General features: G+C 51.4%; 1 protein-coding gene across 1 annotated transcript; it reads right to left on the reverse strand.

Moving 5' to 3' along the window:
* Nucleotides 1–6,643: 6,643 nt before the first annotated feature.
* On the reverse strand, nt 6,644–16,310 carry Rpn5 (regulatory particle non-ATPase 5). The gene is made up of 11 exons (XM_037218464.1): nt 16,204–16,310; nt 14,657–14,840; nt 13,520–13,669; nt 13,003–13,089; nt 12,239–12,379; nt 11,760–11,896; nt 11,217–11,305; nt 10,575–10,710; nt 9,834–10,008; nt 9,090–9,257; nt 6,644–7,153 (listed from the first exon to the last, which is right to left on the reverse strand). The coding sequence occupies exons 2-11, from the start codon at nt 14,825–14,827 to the stop codon at nt 7,019–7,021; spliced, it is 1,389 nt and encodes a 462-aa protein (XP_037074359.1). The 5' UTR covers nt 14,828–14,840; nt 16,204–16,310; the 3' UTR covers nt 6,644–7,018.
* Between the last annotated feature and the right edge of the window lie 3,641 nt (nt 16,311–19,951).

Genomic DNA, 19,951 nt, shown 5'->3' on the forward strand with positions numbered 1-19,951 from the left:
TTACAGATTGCAGGCGTACACACACACACACACACACACACACCACACACACACACACACACACACAACACACACACACACACACACCACACACACACACACACACACCACACAACACACACACACACACACACACACACACACACACACACACACACAACACACACACACACACACACAACACACACACACACCACACACACACACACACACACAACACACACACACACACAACACACACACACACACACACACACACACCACACCACACACACACACACACACACACACACACACACACACACACACACACACACACCACACACACCACACACACACACACACCACCACACACACACACACCACACACACACACACACACACACCACACACACACACACACACACACACACACACACACACACACACACACACACACACACACACACACACACACACACACACACACCACACACACACACACACACACACACACCACACACACACACACACACACACACACACACACACACCACACACACACACACACACACACACACACACACACACACACACACACACACAACACACACACCACACACACACATAGCACACACACACACACACACACACACACACACACACCCCACACACACACACAACACACACACCAACACACACACACACACACACACACACACACACACACACACAACAGATATATATATATATATATATCTATATATATATATATATATATATTAGATATATATATATATAATATATATTAGCCTGGCGTGACGTTTGACCTGGCGTGACGTTCCACCTCACCATGAGAAAAAGCACACCCGATTCGGACATTCTCTCAAGGCTCAGATATGACGCCGAGAACTCGACGAAAATGCGATTTAAGGCCATACACGACACAGTCTGTCATGTCCACTGTGTGTGACTGTGCACACCACATCTTCAGGGACCAAGAACAAAAAACCGTACGCTAATTTTCCACGGCTAGTGTTTCTATTAACGATTCTCAAAGCATATTCGAGGAGGAAGCAGTCCTGCCCCAACGTAATAGCACTTCCCCAAGGTCAAGAATTTACCTTAGACTATCGAAAACGCCGTTCAAGAACGTGCACGCCGAACAGTCTTTCATATTCATTTGATGCAGCGGCTTGCCCAATGATTCAAAGGCAAAACGCGGTGCTCCATTTTCTATGCTTTTCGGAGGTCAAGGTTTTGACATTTCGGGGAATCGCTTTCACGATAATCTAGTCTGACAGGTTTCATATTCACCCAGAGCGACCATACGCGAAACAAATTATAGTGGCAACAAAAATACCTGGTATAAATTGGGATCTAACCTCAAATTCGAATAACAATCTCAAGAATCCATGCATCCTTGAAGTGTGTTTGACTTTCCTAGCTATAGCCGCAAAAGCCCCTTGAAGATTTGTCTTGACAGATGTCATCGATGGCATGACAAGCAGCGCCGGCAGACGGATGCGGTCGCTGGGCCAGCGTTGCATCAGTGAAGCCTGCACAATCCTCTAAAAGTGATGGTGAGACTTCTTTTGCGAGCATCACCACAGGCCACAAGCGCCGATGCTTGTGAATAAAAAAACGAATATTAAATTGTTTGCTGGCTGCCTGGGAGACACATGGCGGCCCCCGTCATCAGTGCTATGAGGATCCTTGTTTTGACATTACTTAATGAAATGGATCTGGACAACCACAGCCCAGGTTGCTGCTGGCTGGTGCCATAGGATAGGCGTATTATACACGTCGCCGGAAAGTTCATATCACATCATCGACACGATGGCAAAGCTTTGGCTGCGTTAGTCACGACGTGTGTTTTCTAAGCCGTGCGTTGTGTTTTTGGGAAGTGAGACGGGCGAAATGGCGGTATCCCACATCAACCACACTTAGTGACTGCGATAATCATCCCCGTCTTCAGTATTTCCCATCACTTTGCCATCACTTTACCATCACTTGCTTTTTGGCACACTTTATATGTCGTTTTGTACCCGGGGAAATGTCAAAAGTTCAGCCTGATCATTGCGCTGGACGAGGTCAATGTAAGGCCAAAGTCTGGAAATTAGAGATGTGGTTAAATTTGACGCACATGACAGAAACGTCAGCTCTGTATCATGTGTGTGTTTTTACTGGCTTTGTTTAATATCTAAGCGTTCTGTTATATCATAACTTGTAGCGGGACGGCTTTCAGTGAGCACTCCAGCAGTGAGCACTCCAGCACTCCAGCATGAGCGACAGGGCCCGTATTTTCTGCAGTATTGCGACTAATACACATTTGCGATACGCTTGATAGCTTTCGATTCTCGAGACTCCGTTGAAACAATACTGTTCAGTAGCTGTATGGATGAACTGAAATAAGAGACCGAACATCAAATCAACGCATAAAAGTGAAAAATAATTGTTTCAGCTAAGTTATATCATCTGACGAAGCCAATGTTAATGAACTCACCTACAATGAAATTTATAATCGCGGACAATATCCCGACAATATTCACGGAAATTCTTGGGCGTGGTACCCCAAGTGAGGAAGCATGGTCGGGGAACATGGCATCCCGAGGACAATGATATCCCGAAATGAGCCGAAAGTGTTACATCAGGCACTAGGAGATTTCGCAGGTGTCTGATCTAAATTTTTAGGATTCCGCATGAAACTCGATATTTAGCGTGAGCAAGATTTGGAGGAAAAGGAACCATGAAGAAGATTTTGACTACCTGTCCCAAGAAGCGATAATTACTGAAAATTTAGTGTGCATTGCCTCTTTTCACTTTCAATGTGTACTAAACAATTTTTAAAAGGTCACAAATGTCCCCCACAGTCGGGTTCTGCTGCTTAATCCATACTTAGCATTTAAGCATGTAACTTAAAATGCATTCCATGTTTGATGGTGCAAGTGCGGTTTATGATGATGAAGGTGAAATGGTAATGGATCATGACGATGATTAAATGAGTTGTTTTGGGTTTGTTTCGTTGTAACGTCTCACCCATGTGGTCTGAAATGACCGCTTTCATTCATTTTCTTCCTGCTTTCGAGCTCATCACAATCTCACTCCTGGTCGCGTATAAACTGCGTGTCCCAACCCTTCGGACACGTACAGGGGCAGCTTCACCGGAGGGACAAGGGGTAACAGTCCTCCATTCATTTCACGAGGCGGCAAACAAGCCCCCTCCCTCCACGTCCGTTCAATGCAAGATGAGACACAACGCAGGGAAAGCTATCCCCGAAGTCGTCAAACTTGATCGTCTTTACACAGCCCTGCCCGCCAGCTCAGTCGCAGTCCAGCGCGGTTCCAACGTGCGACGGGGGCTGAAAACTTGCGTCGCTTAATGGTGACACTGAGGAGGGTTAACACAGCAGCAGTGTGTCACATACATCACATTCGCCTGCATCTAACGGGTCCCGCTCATGTTACAGTCACCTTTTTCCCGTCAACATACATCGAGTGAGAGGACGTTACAAACGGTGTAGATGCAGATCTCAAATGAGCAAGTAAATTTTGCAATCCTCAAGTGGCATGCCGTTTGGATGGATTTATTGCCACCATGATACAGAGCCAGATTTACCTTGCGATTATCTTTTCATAGTGAAAGCTTCAAAGTAAAAGCTTTTGGGGTCGGACATAGAACCATATCGTAACTGCAGGGTAATTATCCATGAAATGTCACCCTGTGAAACTTTTGCCACTGCACATACGCACGTTTATACACTGATACATCATCTGGCCAGTTGGTCTAGATGCTAACGTGCACTGTGCTGACCGCTGAGAAGAAGCTACGAAACTGCGACAAAATTTTCCACCGGTAGCGGCGACGAATGTCCTTCCGCATTGGGACGGAAAGAGATGGCAGTGCTTCGGATTATTTCTTTCCAGCCAACACTCACCGAGGCAACGCTAAACTTTCGGAAACTGTGGATCTCAGTCCCTGCTCCTGTGCCCGGTTCCTGCGTACCCATGTCTTACGGTGTGCAGCACAAGACACGCGAGAAACTGTGGATCTCAGTCCCTGCTCCTGTGCCCGGTTCCCGCGCCCCCATGTCTTACGGTGGTGCAGCACAAGACACGTCAGCCCCTGCTCCTGTGCCCAGTGCCCGCGTGCCCATGTCTTACGGTGGTGCAGCACAAGACACGCGAGAACTCCGCATGGAAATGATCGCGTAAGAGAACATCAGCTATCAGACGCATTGTTTCCCACCCTCGCGTTGTGCCTCACGTCAGGGAACGTTTGGCTACGCTTAGGACCGCACCATAAACGGTGTTAGTGCAGACCTGGAATGATATGTGAATTATGTGATCCCCAAGTGGGGTGAGGCTTGGGTGACTTTATCGGCACCATAATGCATAGCCAGATTTACATTGTGATTAGTTTTCATACGCAAAGTAAAAGCTTTTGGAGTCGGGCATCAAGCCACATCATAGCCGCGGGGTAAATATGCAGGAAATATCACCCCGTGAAGCTTTTGTCACCGTACATACATACGTTTATACACTGGTACACCATCTGGCCTACTGGTCTAGATGCTAACATACCCTGTGCTGGTCCCTAAGAAGCTGCGAAGCTGCGATAAGAATTTCCACCGCCAGCGACAACGGACGTCATCCCACACTGTGATGATGATGGTGTTCTGGATTACTTCTTTCCAGACGACACCTACATCGAATACGCTAAATTTTCGGAAAGCTGTGTGTTACAACCCTTTCCCCTCCCCAATTCCCGCGCCCCATGCCTTACGGTAATGCAGCACAAGACATCCGAAGAATTCGCATCAGAATGATCGCGTGGGAGAACACCAGTTATCAAACACATTATTTCCCACCCATTTTTTGTATTCATTGTCATAGTAAACAAGCCCGTCTCCTAAACAGGCTACCAAAAACCAGCGACACCGTGCGCGGCAGTTGTATGCCCGACGGCGCTGCCAGCATGGCACTCACCATTCAATGCTGGCACTGCACTGTTTCCACTGGTTTGCAGTCGCAGTCTGCACCGCGTACATGATTACAGCCCCGACTGTCCAGACCAACGTTATGGTTAGCACCACAATGTTGCTGACAGCAGCGCTGTGATGCAAGCCCACAAATCCCAGCACGGCCGAACTTCACTTGAAGAGTTCATGACATTAAATTATGAAGTGGATACGGATGCACAGATAGCGGCTGAGGATAAACTCTAAGCAAATACGAACCGCCCGCTCTCCGTCGCCAGACCACCGTCTCCTTATTGCGACAATCGGGGAGATACAGAGGCATCAAAAGAACTTATCTCGAATCAGAACGACCGATTCGACAAGGTTGTCGGAACGCATGTAAGTGAGCTGTCAATACAACCGAGTAGTCGCGGCCTTATGCGAGAGTTCAGAACATCTACGTAGTGTCATCGCCTAAACTTGGCCTGCCGTGTTTGAAATGCACAGCCCAGGGAAAGAAAACACCCTGCAAGCTCTTATCGGTGTGGCAAGTCGATAAGCCAGCTGTTTGCCAGGCGTATCAGGGCTGGCACCCATGTCACCCCGAGCGCGTTAGTCACCTTAACGCACGGCTTGGCTCCCTGTCAAGGTCGAACAATGGCGTGTCAGAACCCCTCCCCTCCGGCGACTAGTGCGTGTTCCAAAGATCACTTTCAAACTGCCAGTTTAAGCTTATGCAAGGTGCGGTGGTTGTTCAGAATTTCGCAAATGAAAATAAATGAATTGAGATGACAATGGACGAAAATGAAAGAATTTAAATGGACATGAATTGAAAATGGCAGATTGAAATGCAAGTGAAACGGATGAATGGAAATGCATGAAATACAATGGCGCACAACTGAAAGAAAATGAAGTATCCAGCTGTTATTTGAACCTACAGGCATATCATCCTGCAGCATAGCTGAAGGTGTTGGCGGTTGGACCAAACATGCCACGGCACGTGCAACGACCAATCTCAAACGTGATGTACTACGCTCGCAGGCCTCCCATGCCAGCAGATTCTACTCTCGATAGCATTAACATACATGCACACTGCCGTAGCATGAATGCATACATGGCATTAGCGTTCCATGCTGACGTTCAATAGCAATGCCTACGCCTACTATAGACGCCGCACATCTCTCGATGAAGCAGTCACGCTAATGACAGGCAGCGACGCACGTGCTCGATGTGGGACAATGTAGGACTCAGCAACATTCTAAAAAACTCGAATTCCAAAAAACATGTTTGTTTGGTACAGTTTGGATGACCCGGCATACATGGAACCTTACGAATTTTGTGCTTGAGGTTGTTCAGGCCTGACTCAATTCGCATAGGGCGCAGACTAAGACGGCATAACGCTAAATAAGTAGAACGTAAAGACCGAGCCCGACGATAGAAATATAGCATGTGTGAATTAAGATGTGCCACAACTTACCACATTCATAACTCAAAACAAAATTTGGTAAGCCCAAACCTGCTGATGTCAACCAGTGCTTGGGTGTTCGCGTCGCTGGGAGAACCCGTTGCCATGGCATCGAACAGGAGAAAGGTACTGAGGTCGTGAGGTCGCTAAAAAACGCACTTCATCCGCTCTCGTACGTCATCAATCATGAGACTTGCTCACAACTGCATGTTCACAGTCCATCAACCACACACGCAGACCAGGGTTGTACAATGTCTGTATTTAACCACACCTAAACGCTTCGACACATGTTCCGACCGAACCCACTTCGAATGAGCGCGTGGGCCGGAGCACCAGCACCAGCCTCGAGCACGGTCCAGGTCTCGGCCGGCAGATCATCCGCAGGTCACCGCAGGCGGGCGTGGGGCCACCGGGTCACGACCCTCCGCACCTCAGTCCGACGCCGTCCCGTCACGTCGCACGCCGTCCAGTCACGCCTCACGCCATCGGCGCGGCGTCACGCGTCACGCGTCGCGCCATGCCGGGACTTCAGGTGGCGTCGGCCCGCGCCAGTGCTCCGCGCTCCTTGGTGTGGCATCAGCAGCGAGTCCAGCCGATCCCGCCGCCGCGGCGCTCAGTCGGCGGTGGGCAGCAGGTGCTTGTGCACCATCTCCTCCTTGTTGATGAGGTGGGTGGTCTTCGTGACGAGCAGCATGAGGGACGAGATGCCCGACGACCACTCGGTCAGGATGTCCGTGGGGTCCTTCGTCTGCAGCACGGGCATGGGCAGGGCGTCAAGACACAGCTCGCGTATGATAGCAACCAGTCGCGCAGGGACTGCTGATGTGCGCGATTGTATTCACAACAGAGGTACTTCGTAATGTCCGCATTAGGGGAGTATGAAACGCGTATATTGGGTGAAGTGCATTTTAATGTAAATTTATGTGCATTATGATTCAAGACTCCTCACCGTGCCTGCATACCCATTCGCCGTGCTTCACGGCGTTACCGCGAGGAAATGACAAATACCTCTCCAAACCACCCTGCACTGGACACTTCGTATGACACAGGCACTGGGATATGCATCAAATATCCACAGCACGAGCTGCCTGCAAAGTCGCTTCCATCAGCCGCCCGACCGGCCGCTCATGGCCAGCTCCCAACACCGACACTGAAATCCCGACCAGCCCCGGCACAGGAGGGCTTCCCGCGTCACATTCCGACTCCAGTCCGCCGGACGCGCGGCGGCGGACATGCGCCGTCACTGCGTCACTGCATGGGAAGCCGTGACGTGACGCTGCCGCGGCGGGCCGATAACGGCGCAGAGCTCCGATAGTCGGACCGTGATAGCCAGAAGACTGCGCGCACAGGGCGGGTGGAAAGGCCGGAGCCGGTCGGGGCGTGGCAGGGGAATCTGGACAGTCAGGCGCTGACTACGCCCTGAGAACGGCGGGCGCATCCGCACATGTGATGCACGGCAGGACTGGGGGCCGCAGGTCAGGGGCCGCAGGACAGGGGCAACGGGACTGGGGGCCGCGGGACAGGGACAACGGGACGAAGGTTCGCAGGTCAGGGGCCGCAGGACAGAGGCAACAGGAATGGGGGCCGCCAGGTCAGGAGGCGAACCAGGCCGGGCCGGTCGTGAGCCGTATGGCCCTGGAAGATTTCCCGCAGGCGCCCGACTTAGGGCGCCGCTAACGAAATGGCCCGTTCAACCGAGTCCGAGACACTGATTGTTCAATGTTGTGAAATTTGCATCGCCTTCCACTTCCACACGCGATGAATAACAGCAGAATGGGAGTCGCGTTCGGCAGAGATGCCGGCCCCGGGCTAGAGGTCAGTCAGCTGATGTCGACTGCGCAGCCAGCTGTTCATATAATGCGGATTGATGGGATGGTAGACTGAAGACTGTGACCAGGCCAAATTTAGAAGTGACAATGACAGTCTTGAACTTCGTGAGTGACAGCGGGTGAAGTGACCACGCGGCAAAGCGTGCCAGTCCACGAGCACAGCACGCCCTCGTGGTGCAAGTGCTCTTCTGTAACTATAACCGTCCTGCTGACTGGCAGGTCACGACACGTCGAGTCACACCAGCTTCACTGCCACCTCGACGCTGCTCCTGGCCACTCTCTGCTGCTCCGGACAGAACTCGCGCCAGGCCGCCCTCCGCACAGTCCGCCCAGGCTTGCTCTGTCGCCTTGACATGGCGAATGACCCTACTGAGAGGCGCATCAGCCTTGAGCGTACCTCCCTCACTTCCAATGCAGCCTTAATAACACCGACGACACATACAGGGCGGCCGTCCTTATATCCGCTGAGGAGAAAATTCGGGCCAATGTGAACACGCTGAGGCCGGACACTCCTGCACCGTCGCTTCCCGCACCTCCCACGGCGCGGTGGCGGTTACCTGAGGACCCCGGCCACCTGAGGGACCAGGCCACCTGAGGAACCTGGCCTTCTAGAGACCCCGGCCGCCTGAGGAACCCGGCCACCTGAGGACCCAGGCCACATGAGGAACCCATCCACCTGAGGAATTCAGCAACCTGAGGACTTCGACCGCCTGAGGAGAACCCGGCCATCTAGAGGCCCCGGCCACCTGATGAACCCGGTCATCTGGAGACCCCGGTCACCTGATGAACCCGGTCATCTGGAGACCCCGGCCATCTGAGGACCCCGGCCACCTGATGGCCGGACTGACGACTGACCTTGATGAAGGAGACGATGCCCTCCAGCCGGTCGGTCTTGGCCTGGACGGCGCCGCTCACCACCATCTGCGAGAGGAACTCCTCGGCCTCGGCCTCCGAGAGCTCCAACAGCTGCGCCATCCGCGAGAGACGCACGCGCCGGTAGTACCGCGACATCACGTCAATGTTCTGCGGCCGGGGGGGGGGGGGGGGGCACAGGTCAGGCGGTACCGCGGTATCACGTCAATGTTCTGCGGCCGGGGGGGGGGGGAGGGGCACAGGTCAGGCGGTACCGCGGTGTCACGTCGATGTTATGAGGCCGGAGACGAAGAGTCAGCCCAAGGAACACTGAGCTGTGGCGATGATGAGGATAACACTGGGATTTGGAGCGATGCAAACACTTGAGCACACAGACTACGCTATATTGTGAGATACGGGGCGCCACGCTCCTTTGGAGATCTCAGAGAAGTTCGCGGTGCACAGTGGCTCTGACCAATTCTGAGCAATTCGATATTTCCATCGGCCTTCGGGTCTGAAAATCCCCCCACTGCAGCCACTCTTATACATGCAGTGCCACACACATGTTCGGCATCACATTCAGCCGCGGAACACGGACCAGGAATACACATCCGCATGCGAGTAGCATAGTCAGGGGCATCTTACAGATGCATCTCCGACACAGAACACCCCAGCCTTCGCCTCCCAGCACCCTCACGCCCCCTCCCAAAGGCTGCCACCCCCCCCCCTCGATCCCAGCCGTCTCACATGCTCGACGCAGCGTTTCTTGAGCTGCTCCCAGCGCTGGTTGCCGGCCTCGGTGTCGGCGAACACGTCGGTGGCCGGGGCGTCTGGCGCGCCGCGCCGCAGCGGCGCCTCGTACATCTGCACCAGCGCCGCCCACCGGATCAGCTCCGCGTTCGTGAACAGCTCCACGAACGACCTGCCGGGACGGCCGGGCGTGAGCGGGGCGCCAGCGCCGCCGCGAGGGGGCGGGCGACGGCGGCGCTTCGGGCTGGCGTCTGAACGCACGCACGGCTGCAGGCAGCCGGCGCTCGCAAACAGCTCTGCAAAAGGCCTGCGCGACGGGCCGCCAGTGGAGAGTGCAGCATGGCCCGGCAGGGGGCGCTGGGGTCTGATGGCAAGCTTTCAAATGGTCTGCAAACAGGGCGTCTGTGATGTTGGCGCTAGCGGGCGACACGACGGCCCGATGCCATCAAATCATTACGGCAGGCTATCGGTGAACACAGCCATGAACACAAAGTGTGCGAGTGAATGCACGTATGTCGAAAAGGGAAGACATTCGACACTGTTCGACATTCTCAAGCTACAGAGTAGGTGAACTCGTTGATGTGCTCCGATCCTCCAGATAACGCAGCCTAAATGCCGGTCCGAGAGCAGGCCGCTGTCGCGTTCATGAGCGCCACACGCAGCTCTCACCTGTACGTGGGGATGCCGGTCCGAGAGCAGGCCGCTGTCGCGTTCATGAGCGCCACACGCAGCTCTCACCTGTACGTGGGGATGAGCTCGAGCGTCTTGTCCTGCAGAAGCCGGTGGGTGAGGTCCGACTGCTCGTTGTCGTAGGAGGCCAGCACCAGGTACAGCACCACGTGCCGCAGTGCCGTCGTCTTCCTCGCCTCGTCAGCTGTCGCACGGGGGCAGACGGTCACAGAGGTGGGGGCAAGAGAGCAGACGCGTCCAGTGACGCACCTCAGATGCTTGATGCCGAGTATCCAGCCCGAACACATGCTTCGAGTCGCGTTGGGCCTAAATGCACCGCATTGTTTTGACTTTGCCTCCTTCTCAAGTATCTTCGGAAACACACCACGTCGCAGTTTGGAGTACAAGACGGCGGAATGGTCTGCAACCTGGGGACCCAACTCATAATATCCCTGTTCGAGTTTCAGACAATGGGACTGACTGATCGCGACATACCCACTCATCTGGCCCATAAAAGGCCAGGCAAATCTCGGAGATGACCGATATGCAGCAAATCCAAGACAGTACGGTCCCACGACTGACTCATCTTTTTCAGGGGGGGGGGGGGGGGAAGCTGTAGTAAATGCAAGGGTCAAGCTTCGCCCATGCACTCAGTCTGACTCCGCTCGACTGTGATCAGCAGGACACCCCCACGTACGCCCTCGCACTCACCTTGTACGGAGGGCGTGTTGTAGATCGCCATGTAGTGTTTGCAGATGGCTATGCTGGTTCCAATATTCTGATCCAGCTCTATCATTGAACTGTAAGGCAAGCGTGCTGACGTCAGCCTCACGTGACCGACAGTTCGGCACGTACACAACAGCGAACAGCTAACGACTGGTGGTGACACCTACCAGCCGGCGGTGGAAGTGCCAGGCCCACCGATCGGTAGGTGGCGTTACCATGGCAACTCCGCAGTCGCCTGTCTCAGGAGATATGATGCTTTTAGACAGGACACGCCGTTTCGTGACACATAGAAGCGCGCAAAAACGATGTAATGATGAGTAAATAGAGTCCGCATAACTAGTGCTACCTGCCCACGTTAACGCAACCTTTAAGTCGGTATAGTCATCTCCACTGGCCCAGTGCGGATCAAAATTGACAAAGCCTTTGAGCTCCAAGCCGTACGGTAACAATATACATACTATATAGCGCCTACACATCGTCACCGTGGAATATCGCGGTATTTGTGACAAAACAAGGACGAATGCTCACTTATAATACTTCATTTTCAATTCATGTGTGTCTGGAGCTTCAAAGAACTTGATATTTATTTTCTTGGCAATGATCTGGGTGCGAATGTAGTCCTTTTTCAGCAGACATAACCGCATCTGTTCCAGAATCAGGGTAACCTGCGGACGAAAGCATTCGTTAGCACATCTCGACCAGTGGGCCACCCCTCACAAGAATACAAGACACCACACATCCCCAATCAACCGATCAAAGACCCACGGCTCTAGCACCTTTCGTCCGCCGGCAAGACACATGGCTTCGAGACTCGCCACTTGACTTGGCCTGCTCTACCGCTCCCACACTCCCCTATCGCTTAGACTTTAAGCCCCGACAGGTTTTCATCTGCTATATGTTCAACGGCTCGCGATCAATCTTTTCACCTTTCTCTCGCTCCAACTCTTTCCCCTTTTCCACTTTTTCTCCCTCATTTTTTTCCACTTTTACCCACTCCCCCCACTGACCTTCTCAGTCTTCTCCATGCTGCCGTACGTCTCGACCTGCATGTCCTGCAGGATGTCGGCGGCGCCTACAATGTCGCCGTCGGCCTCCTTCATCATGGCCAGCTTGTGCGTCAGGCGAGCGCGCTCAATCTCCACGTATATCTGCGGCCACAGAGCGGGGCAGTGACGCGCGCCGTTCGCCGGCCGCGGGGTGATTGTGCGGCCGCTGCGCACCGTCACAGAACAAGATATTATAGTTTGCGATTGCTAACCAAGTCGTGATGTGTGTCGATGAAGACACGGCACGACATGGCACGCAATTTTCGAAAAGCATGCTGTTCAGTCTCGCTGAATGACCGTTGATATTGAGCGTGGCCTTGTAAGAGACTCGCACGCTTCACCAGTAAAATATTTATAGAAGGGTTTTAACATGAGCCCATACCCGCGCAACAACGATTTGTGTTCGTTTGGGCAGCAGACAAGCATAGCGTCCGTTTGGACCACAAGCAAGCACATGACGTCTCCTAAGTAACAAGGATGTTAGCTGAGTAGCAGCCTATGTTGCCAGGAATTAGTGCACGCAGCATGTTACACACGACTAGCATAGTGGTACACATGGCTCCTTAGTTGCAAAAATACCTATACCCCTCGAACGTCAGCCCACGTTAATCAACTGCGAGCCAGGCAGCTTAGTGCTCCCTCAGCAATGACTGATCTCATACTGCACTGACTCATCCAAACTGCTGAACAGCGCAGTCAAACGAGATCACACTAGGGTCACTGACCTTCCCCTCTGTCACCGTGCGCAGCGTGTCGATCAGCTTGAGCTTCTGCTCCTTGTCCGTCAGCTTGTCCACGTAGGTGCAGGCTTCCTGCAGTCATCCGGAAAGGGTCGGTCAGGGCGCCGTGGGGCTCGTGTGAGAGGCGGCGCGGCGCCGCGTCAACTGGCTGGCGACGCCGGCTCGCACGCGGAGGTGACGTCACACGAGCCCGGCAGCAAGCGTCCCGACTCCTGCCGTCCTCCCCCCCCTCCCCTCCCCAATACGTATATCTGCCAAGGCTCTCATCACGGTGTCGCAATAGCCGCCGCCGTGATAAGCATGTCAAGGTGGACACCATACCATCATGGTCACCACCTCTGTCATCCCCATTATCCCCTATCATCATATAAAAGTGAATCACTATCCACTCCACCATCACGCTACATCGTCACCACACCGCCGCATGGCTCACCACGACCATTAACCCGCCGACGCCCAGCACCGCCTCACCCCCCCCCCCCCCCCTCTCCCCACTACGAACCTGCACCATCTTGGCGACGCTCTGCTTGAGCTGGCTGCGCCGCTTGGTGAGTGTGATGATGCTCTCGTTGAGCTGCTGCAGGTCGCCGGCCTCGAAGCACACCTGCACGATGGCCACCAGCACGCGGCTGGTGGAGTGCATGTCGGCGCCCTGCGGCACGAGCGGCCGTCAGCGGCGCCTCGGGTCACGAACGCGGGCGGGGGTCCCCCCGGGCGTGGGAGGGCCGCGGTGCCGACCCAGCGCTCATCGGCGCCCAGCGCTCGTCGGCGCCCGGCAACCCGTCAAGATCAGCTGGGTGGTGGGGTGCGGAGTGAGGCTGACTTTGAAAGCAAAGAGATCCCATGTGGCTGGTTTTCCCAATGCCCGCCAACAAGCATTTGTGCACGTTGGCAGCCCGCGGCTGGAAGGCAGTCAAAGTTATCTTATCTGACTCAGGGTTTTACCACATCTGGAGAGCATTTCAAGAACAAATACCTCTGAAGAAATAAAGGGCTGCCATATTTACCCAGGCTCTCACAGATGCTACATCACCCTTCAGAAAAAATGCAATGCAACTAATATGGATGACAGTTGTCAGCACCACCACAGTGTTGCCATCACTACCTGCCTGTTCATTTCGCATTCAACAAATTAAGTTCATTTGATATTTTGAAAAATTCAGAGTCCTGCAGAACCCTAGTAAGTAGTCTAAATGTAGCGGCACCTAGGATAAAAATAATGCAACCATATTTATCAACCACATCATGTTTTCTCTTCACCCCTATCAGCCAAAAGCAACTCCAGGCCGCCGCCCCACGACGAGGCGGGCGCGTGGCGCACAAGCTGCTCACGTACGTGCTCGCGCAGAAAACACAGCTCACACGCACCGCCTAGCGCGTCGTAGCATCTATACGCGAGATGTGACTGACAGCGCACATCGACATGTCGGCGATGGTCAACGTGCAGGGGTGATGGCCAAGCACGCCGTAGTGACCACCCAGCACGCCGGAACGACCGCCCAGCGCGCCAGAACGACCGCCCATCGCGCCATAGTGACCACCCAGCGCGCCGGAACGACCGCCCAGCGCGCCGGAACGACCGCCCATCGCGCCGGAGTGGCAGCCCAGTGTGCGCACCTGCCTGCCAGGCGCTGCTCACCGTGCGCGTCTGCTTCTCCAGTGCCAGCAGTCCATTGATGGCGTCCTGCAGTCGGCCATCGGCAGCCATCTTCTTGAATAGTGGGATCTTCTCGTCGCACGACGAGCTGTAGTCCACCTCCATTTTGACCAGGTGGCCGCCGTCGGTGGCTGCGCTCAGCATGTCCGCCATCTTTGCGAGAGCTCTGCATGGGGGCAGACAAGAAGAATGGTAAGTTGTGACACATAAGAGAATAGCAGGTGGGATTGTGGCATGAACATTTATGTCCATGTCAGGTGTACTAAATATGGAAGCTGATGGGATGGGTAATAAGTCCAGCTATCATTTAAGGGGCTAACAATCAGGGGCAATGCATGCACAGTCAGAATACTTTTATCCTCCATCATGCATCAAAAGCTGCATGGAACTTGCAATGTTAAAACATTGCTATCTAATTATAGTATAGCTTCATTATGAAATGAGGCTTTCATTGATAATGTTTATTCTGTTTAACCTAATTCCAATTTCTTAAATTTGTCTGTCAAGACTGAGCCAAAAATGATGTGCAAAAGTGAATCAAGTCAACATGAAATATCCCACTTGTGCGCATTGACATTGCTTTGGGGTATCCCTTCTATTGCAGTATCTATTATATGCCAGGCCACCTGTGGGGAAATAAAACATGTCATCATGCAGTAAGCCCACATGTTCAAACAACACATTTCCAGCAAGGACCTGTTCCGACAGCCCACCGGGCGCATATCACTTGTGGCACATCCCATAAGTGTGCTCCTTCCATGGGCAAAAATACACCTCATGCCTACATATCCTGATTATGAGGAATATTTTTCCTAGACATGTCCATTATGGTAGTGACATCCCTGCAACAATTTCAGTACCTGCACACTGTACACCCAAGAACAATGAATTTGATGCATGGTCCTGAGCAATTTCAACAAATACATGTCAACTGTTTTGAGGAACAAGCTGTCGCTAACGTAATTTCAGCGAAAACACTCCTTCAGACAAAAAAGTCCAAACATATTTTGTGGGTGTACACAGCAGGGGATGGATCTAGCAGCCTGGACCACAACCAGACTGAGAATGCCACCAACATGAAGCTACCAAACATGGGCGTCATATTACTGGTAATGGAGACCACTCAAGGCAAACAGCGTAGGTGCATATTGCATCTTTACATAACCATGCTAATTGCAGAACCTCTCCATAATTATATTGGTGCAAAACCAGCCTGCAAGAAACATCCACTACACCATAAGATTACACAATATAAATGAGCTCAACTTCATGCCCCTGCACACCGAACTCAGGCCAGACACCATTGCTCTGATTGACATTTTGATATGAAAAGTATTCAAATGGCATGTTTGCATTCACTTAACTTTACAAAAACACGACACCTTGGACCACGGGCTCCATACACTAAAATTTGCGGCTGCCGTGTGGCGAAATCTGAGCGTTTACATCTCAGGGACACATGCTCTGATAGCCGTGACATCGCTACGCCAGATGTTTCGCCCGTTCATCGGAAATTCAATGTCACATACCTGTGATACGCCAACACCTCAAATCGATGATCACGAATGGGGCCGCGACGAAACCAAGATAGTACAAGGACGGCACTTCAGACGCGCGGGCCTACGCATCCGCGCTGCAGCGCATTGAATGTGTGGACGTTACAGGTAGGCGGTTTTTGACCAAGTCATGCGCCGAATATGCCTCACGGCTGCCGGGATTTGGTAGCATTCATCTACAATATCTGAAGTATTTTTTCTTAACTACATGTTCCATAATTTGTCCACGCGACCGGAGATGCTTTCGAATTTAATGCTGAGATGCTTTCGAATTAAATTCACTCCAGAGAAGTACGCTGTAGATCGAATCCACCCGTTCAAAACCCGTTTCGCAAGACGAGGCGCGTGACTTGCACACTAGCAAGCAAGCTCTAACAAGCTGCACTCATTTTAGTGAAATCTCAGAGCCAGGTAGTCTAAAAAAGATTGGTTGGTGTCACTCCAGCACCGTCAAGACACCATAAGGATATCAACTTTAATGATTTTCGAGCATAAATTATCCCGTCAACGCTGTGTAACAGCACAATGCTTCCTACTCGCGGTCGCGACCGTCGTTGTCATGACATCCGCCGTGGGATCTCTACTGGTGCGAACAAAAAAGGTTGTGATTGGCCAAACGAGCAGCAAGGTCCTATTACCGAGAAGAACATTGGTTGGGGTGGTTGCGGCATTTTAGGCGGAACCAAATTCGTAAGCCTGAAACTGCCAAAAAAAGTGTGACAAAAGCCATAAAACTGGATTTTTTCTTTGAAAACCAAGCCACAGAATGAAGGCCCTCCTGTCATATATTCCTTGTCTGAACCTTGCTCCCGTCCACCGTCGGTGGCCACTGTCCTGGCGCTGCCGCCTCCGAGTAATTGACCGCGAACTGATGGTGTGGCTGCTTAGTTGCACATTTCGGGATCAACATTGCTACTAATTGGGATGTAAAACATGTGTCGGACACTCGCAACAGCGCCTTTTCCGAATTATCTTCCTTTGCACCACACCACGCCAGAAAACAATGCGGCCGGAAAGCCGCACACTCTCAGCATGAATTGGCCCAACGGGCATTTAATTACCCGTCATTCAACGTAGATGACTTGATCTGCTTTGTGTATCTGCAGGGTGTATCTGCCAGAGTTTTGCTAAGAGGAACAGAATTGACAAAAGCCCCCTTTGTGGTAACCCCCCCCCCCCGCCACAAAAATATCCCCGGATATAGTTTGCTCGTTAACAAGGAATGTGGTTTTCTTGGTTTCATTGCTATTTTTACGTTGTAACGAGGACAGAATCCAGAAGCTACCGTGAAACCAGTTCTGTATACATTTTTAACACGCGCACTGGTGGCCGGCTGGATGCCCTTTGCTCGGACGGGGGGTCAGTTTGACCCCCGCTGAGATCTCGAGAACTATGAGAGCTAAAGACACCAAATTCACAGGGTGTATTGACCTGTACGTGAACTCACTTAGGTCAAAGTTTGAGGTTACTAGGTTATGACTTTTGAGTGAAATAAGGTCAAACAATGCCCAATTCCAGGATTGTCTCCAAAGTGCCCCCAAAACCTAGATAACTGTTTCTAAGCAAAAGGTCGCAAGTTCAGGTTAAAGTCATTGACGTTTCACCTTTTGAACCTCATGGCGACCAAAATCATACAAGACTGCTCTGAGTTTTGCCGTTGAATAAGGTAGGAAGATTATGCTAGGCAGTATTCTTCTAAAAAAAAAATGTTGACCTAGGTCATTTAAGCTCAATGACCTATTCTGACCTCTAAGAAGTCCATGAAGATGCATAACGCAGTTTCTGCTATCATTACATTCGAAATGAGGACCAGAAACTATCACCTACAGCAAGCCCCAGAGTAATAAAGCAGGCTTGTGTTGAGCTTGGTCTGACATTTATATTTGACCTTAGGTCAACGTGATTTGCTCATTCAATACCTGTGTTTCCTAAGAAAGCATCTCAGAGACGTATGGCTTCGTCTAACACTCCATTGTTGCATCAGATTGAACAACTCCTTAGAAGTTGACTTTGCTGAAACTATGGTCTGACTTTAATGTACCATAGGTCAACGACCTTACAAAGTGCATTAAAATTTTTGATGCCTAGCGATCCGCTATTCAATTGTGTACAGCCATTCAAGACATGGTGCGGCTGCGCCACGTCGTTCGGAAGCCAATCTGAACAAATCTTTGCGGGGTGAGTCAGTTTAACCCCCACCCGAGCGTGTGCTACGGTAAAAAAAACAACTGTAGAAATCGGGCGTTTAACGACCGCCTGGAATAAATCACCGGTATCCTTAATTTGCAATGGCTTAGTGGACTTTTTCTAAACCGACAGAATTCAGAAGCTTTTCATAACTTTTTATCTAGATTCTGCAGATATTGAGGAGATCGCGAGGGTAGATCGTAGATCGATATGTTTGATCCAATTTGAGGGTGAAAATTTTGATTGTAGATTGAGTGGTCAACAATGTGTATTAGCAGCGTCAAACCATGTTTGTCTGGAAATGTTTAACATTCAGTCAGAATCGATTCGTGATACAATTTATGTAACGGAGTTTTTAACATGCGCGCTCGCAAATCTTGGTAACAAAACCTCAACACCAGGCGTTGCAGTCTCCCGAGCTAGCCCGCGGAGCACTGGCTCAGTGGTTAACTTTTCGTCATGGTCCACCGGTGGACGAAAATGAAAGCGGTTCTGAACTAATTACCCTTAAGCACATGAATCGGCTAGTAATAAAAGTTATGTGACAATTTTAAACATCCGTACTCGTATATCTTACTTTAGAGAGAATGTTCCACATTTATATGGCGTTTTGAACTGAAATAACCATCTTGAGGACGTTTTGATGCAGTTCACGGTCATGTCCTTTTTAAGACCTAAAACGATCTGGTTCCCTGAGTTACACGACCGCAAAAGTACAACAAAGCTGGTCTGGAGCCTATTTCAAAGTTACCTCGGCATTAATGACGTCATAGAAACGTCATGCGATCGCGGTCATAGCTAGAGGCCGTTTTCTGCTAATGGTCAAAACAGCATGGCCGCTGGTACATTCGCAAAAGCGATGATGCGGCACGCATGATACAATGCGCGGAAGATAATTGGCTGTTAGCAAGATTCCGCTGTTGAATGCGTGTGGCGAACGCAAGCGTGAGCACTTTGGGGTTGTGCGGCACTCGTCGCGAACGGATCATTTTTTCTTGTTTCTAGGCCACAGGTCAATGTTGTAAGAAAGAACGCCGCTCTACAAAAAGTACGGCACCCAAAAAACGTGCACTCTCTCGTAAGTTATGAAAAAGGAGACGCGACGGCAAATCTGCCTTTTTCCCCTGCTGGCGTTTTTTCTTCTACTGACGTATCTCTTACAGACAGCTCGGCTGGCGCCTTGCGTACTGGAGCACAGAACCTTGCACGGGTTGATGAGTAAGCAATTTCATCGGCTGTTTCCATAGGCCTGGTGAGAAATGATGAGTTTTGTTACCGGTTATCCTAGTTTTGGAGCATATACAAATTTCATACGAAATTAGGTCTCTGACGATATCTGTGTAAAAGGGGACAAAGTGAGCTGAAATCATATTAAGGGCTGATAGGTCAAAAGGAGTGTCCCACAGCGATAACATTCAGCTGGCACAAAGAAAGTCACATAATGAATCACTCCAGCTGCATCGCTTGTGCTTGAAAACTTAATGTGAATGGTAAAGTGTCCCTGGGTTTAACTATTACGCCATATGGTTTCGTT

The sequence above is a fragment of the Pollicipes pollicipes genome, unplaced genomic scaffold (assembly GCF_011947565.3).
Source record: "Pollicipes pollicipes isolate AB1234 unplaced genomic scaffold, Ppol_2.1 Scaffold_4219;HRSCAF=4965_pilon_pilon_pilon, whole genome shotgun sequence".
NCBI lineage: Eukaryota > Metazoa > Arthropoda > Thecostraca > Pollicipedomorpha > Pollicipedidae > Pollicipes > Pollicipes pollicipes.

What these genes read in the sequence shown, in the direction of transcription:
- Rpn5 (XM_037218464.1), bottom strand. Translation starts at nt 14,827, where the DNA reads ATGGCGGACATGCTGAGCGCAGCCACCGACGGCGGCCACCTGGTCAAA. An exon ending in TGGAGAAGCAGACGCGCACG is followed by an intron (nt 13,670 to 14,656) that starts GTGAGCAGCGCC and finishes CTCGTGCCGCAG; the next exon opens with GGCGCCGACATGCACTCCAC. An exon ending in TTGAAAATGAAGTATTATAA is followed by an intron (nt 11,306 to 11,759) that starts GTGAGCATTCGT and finishes CTTGCCTTACAG; the next exon opens with TTCAATGATAGAGCTGGATC.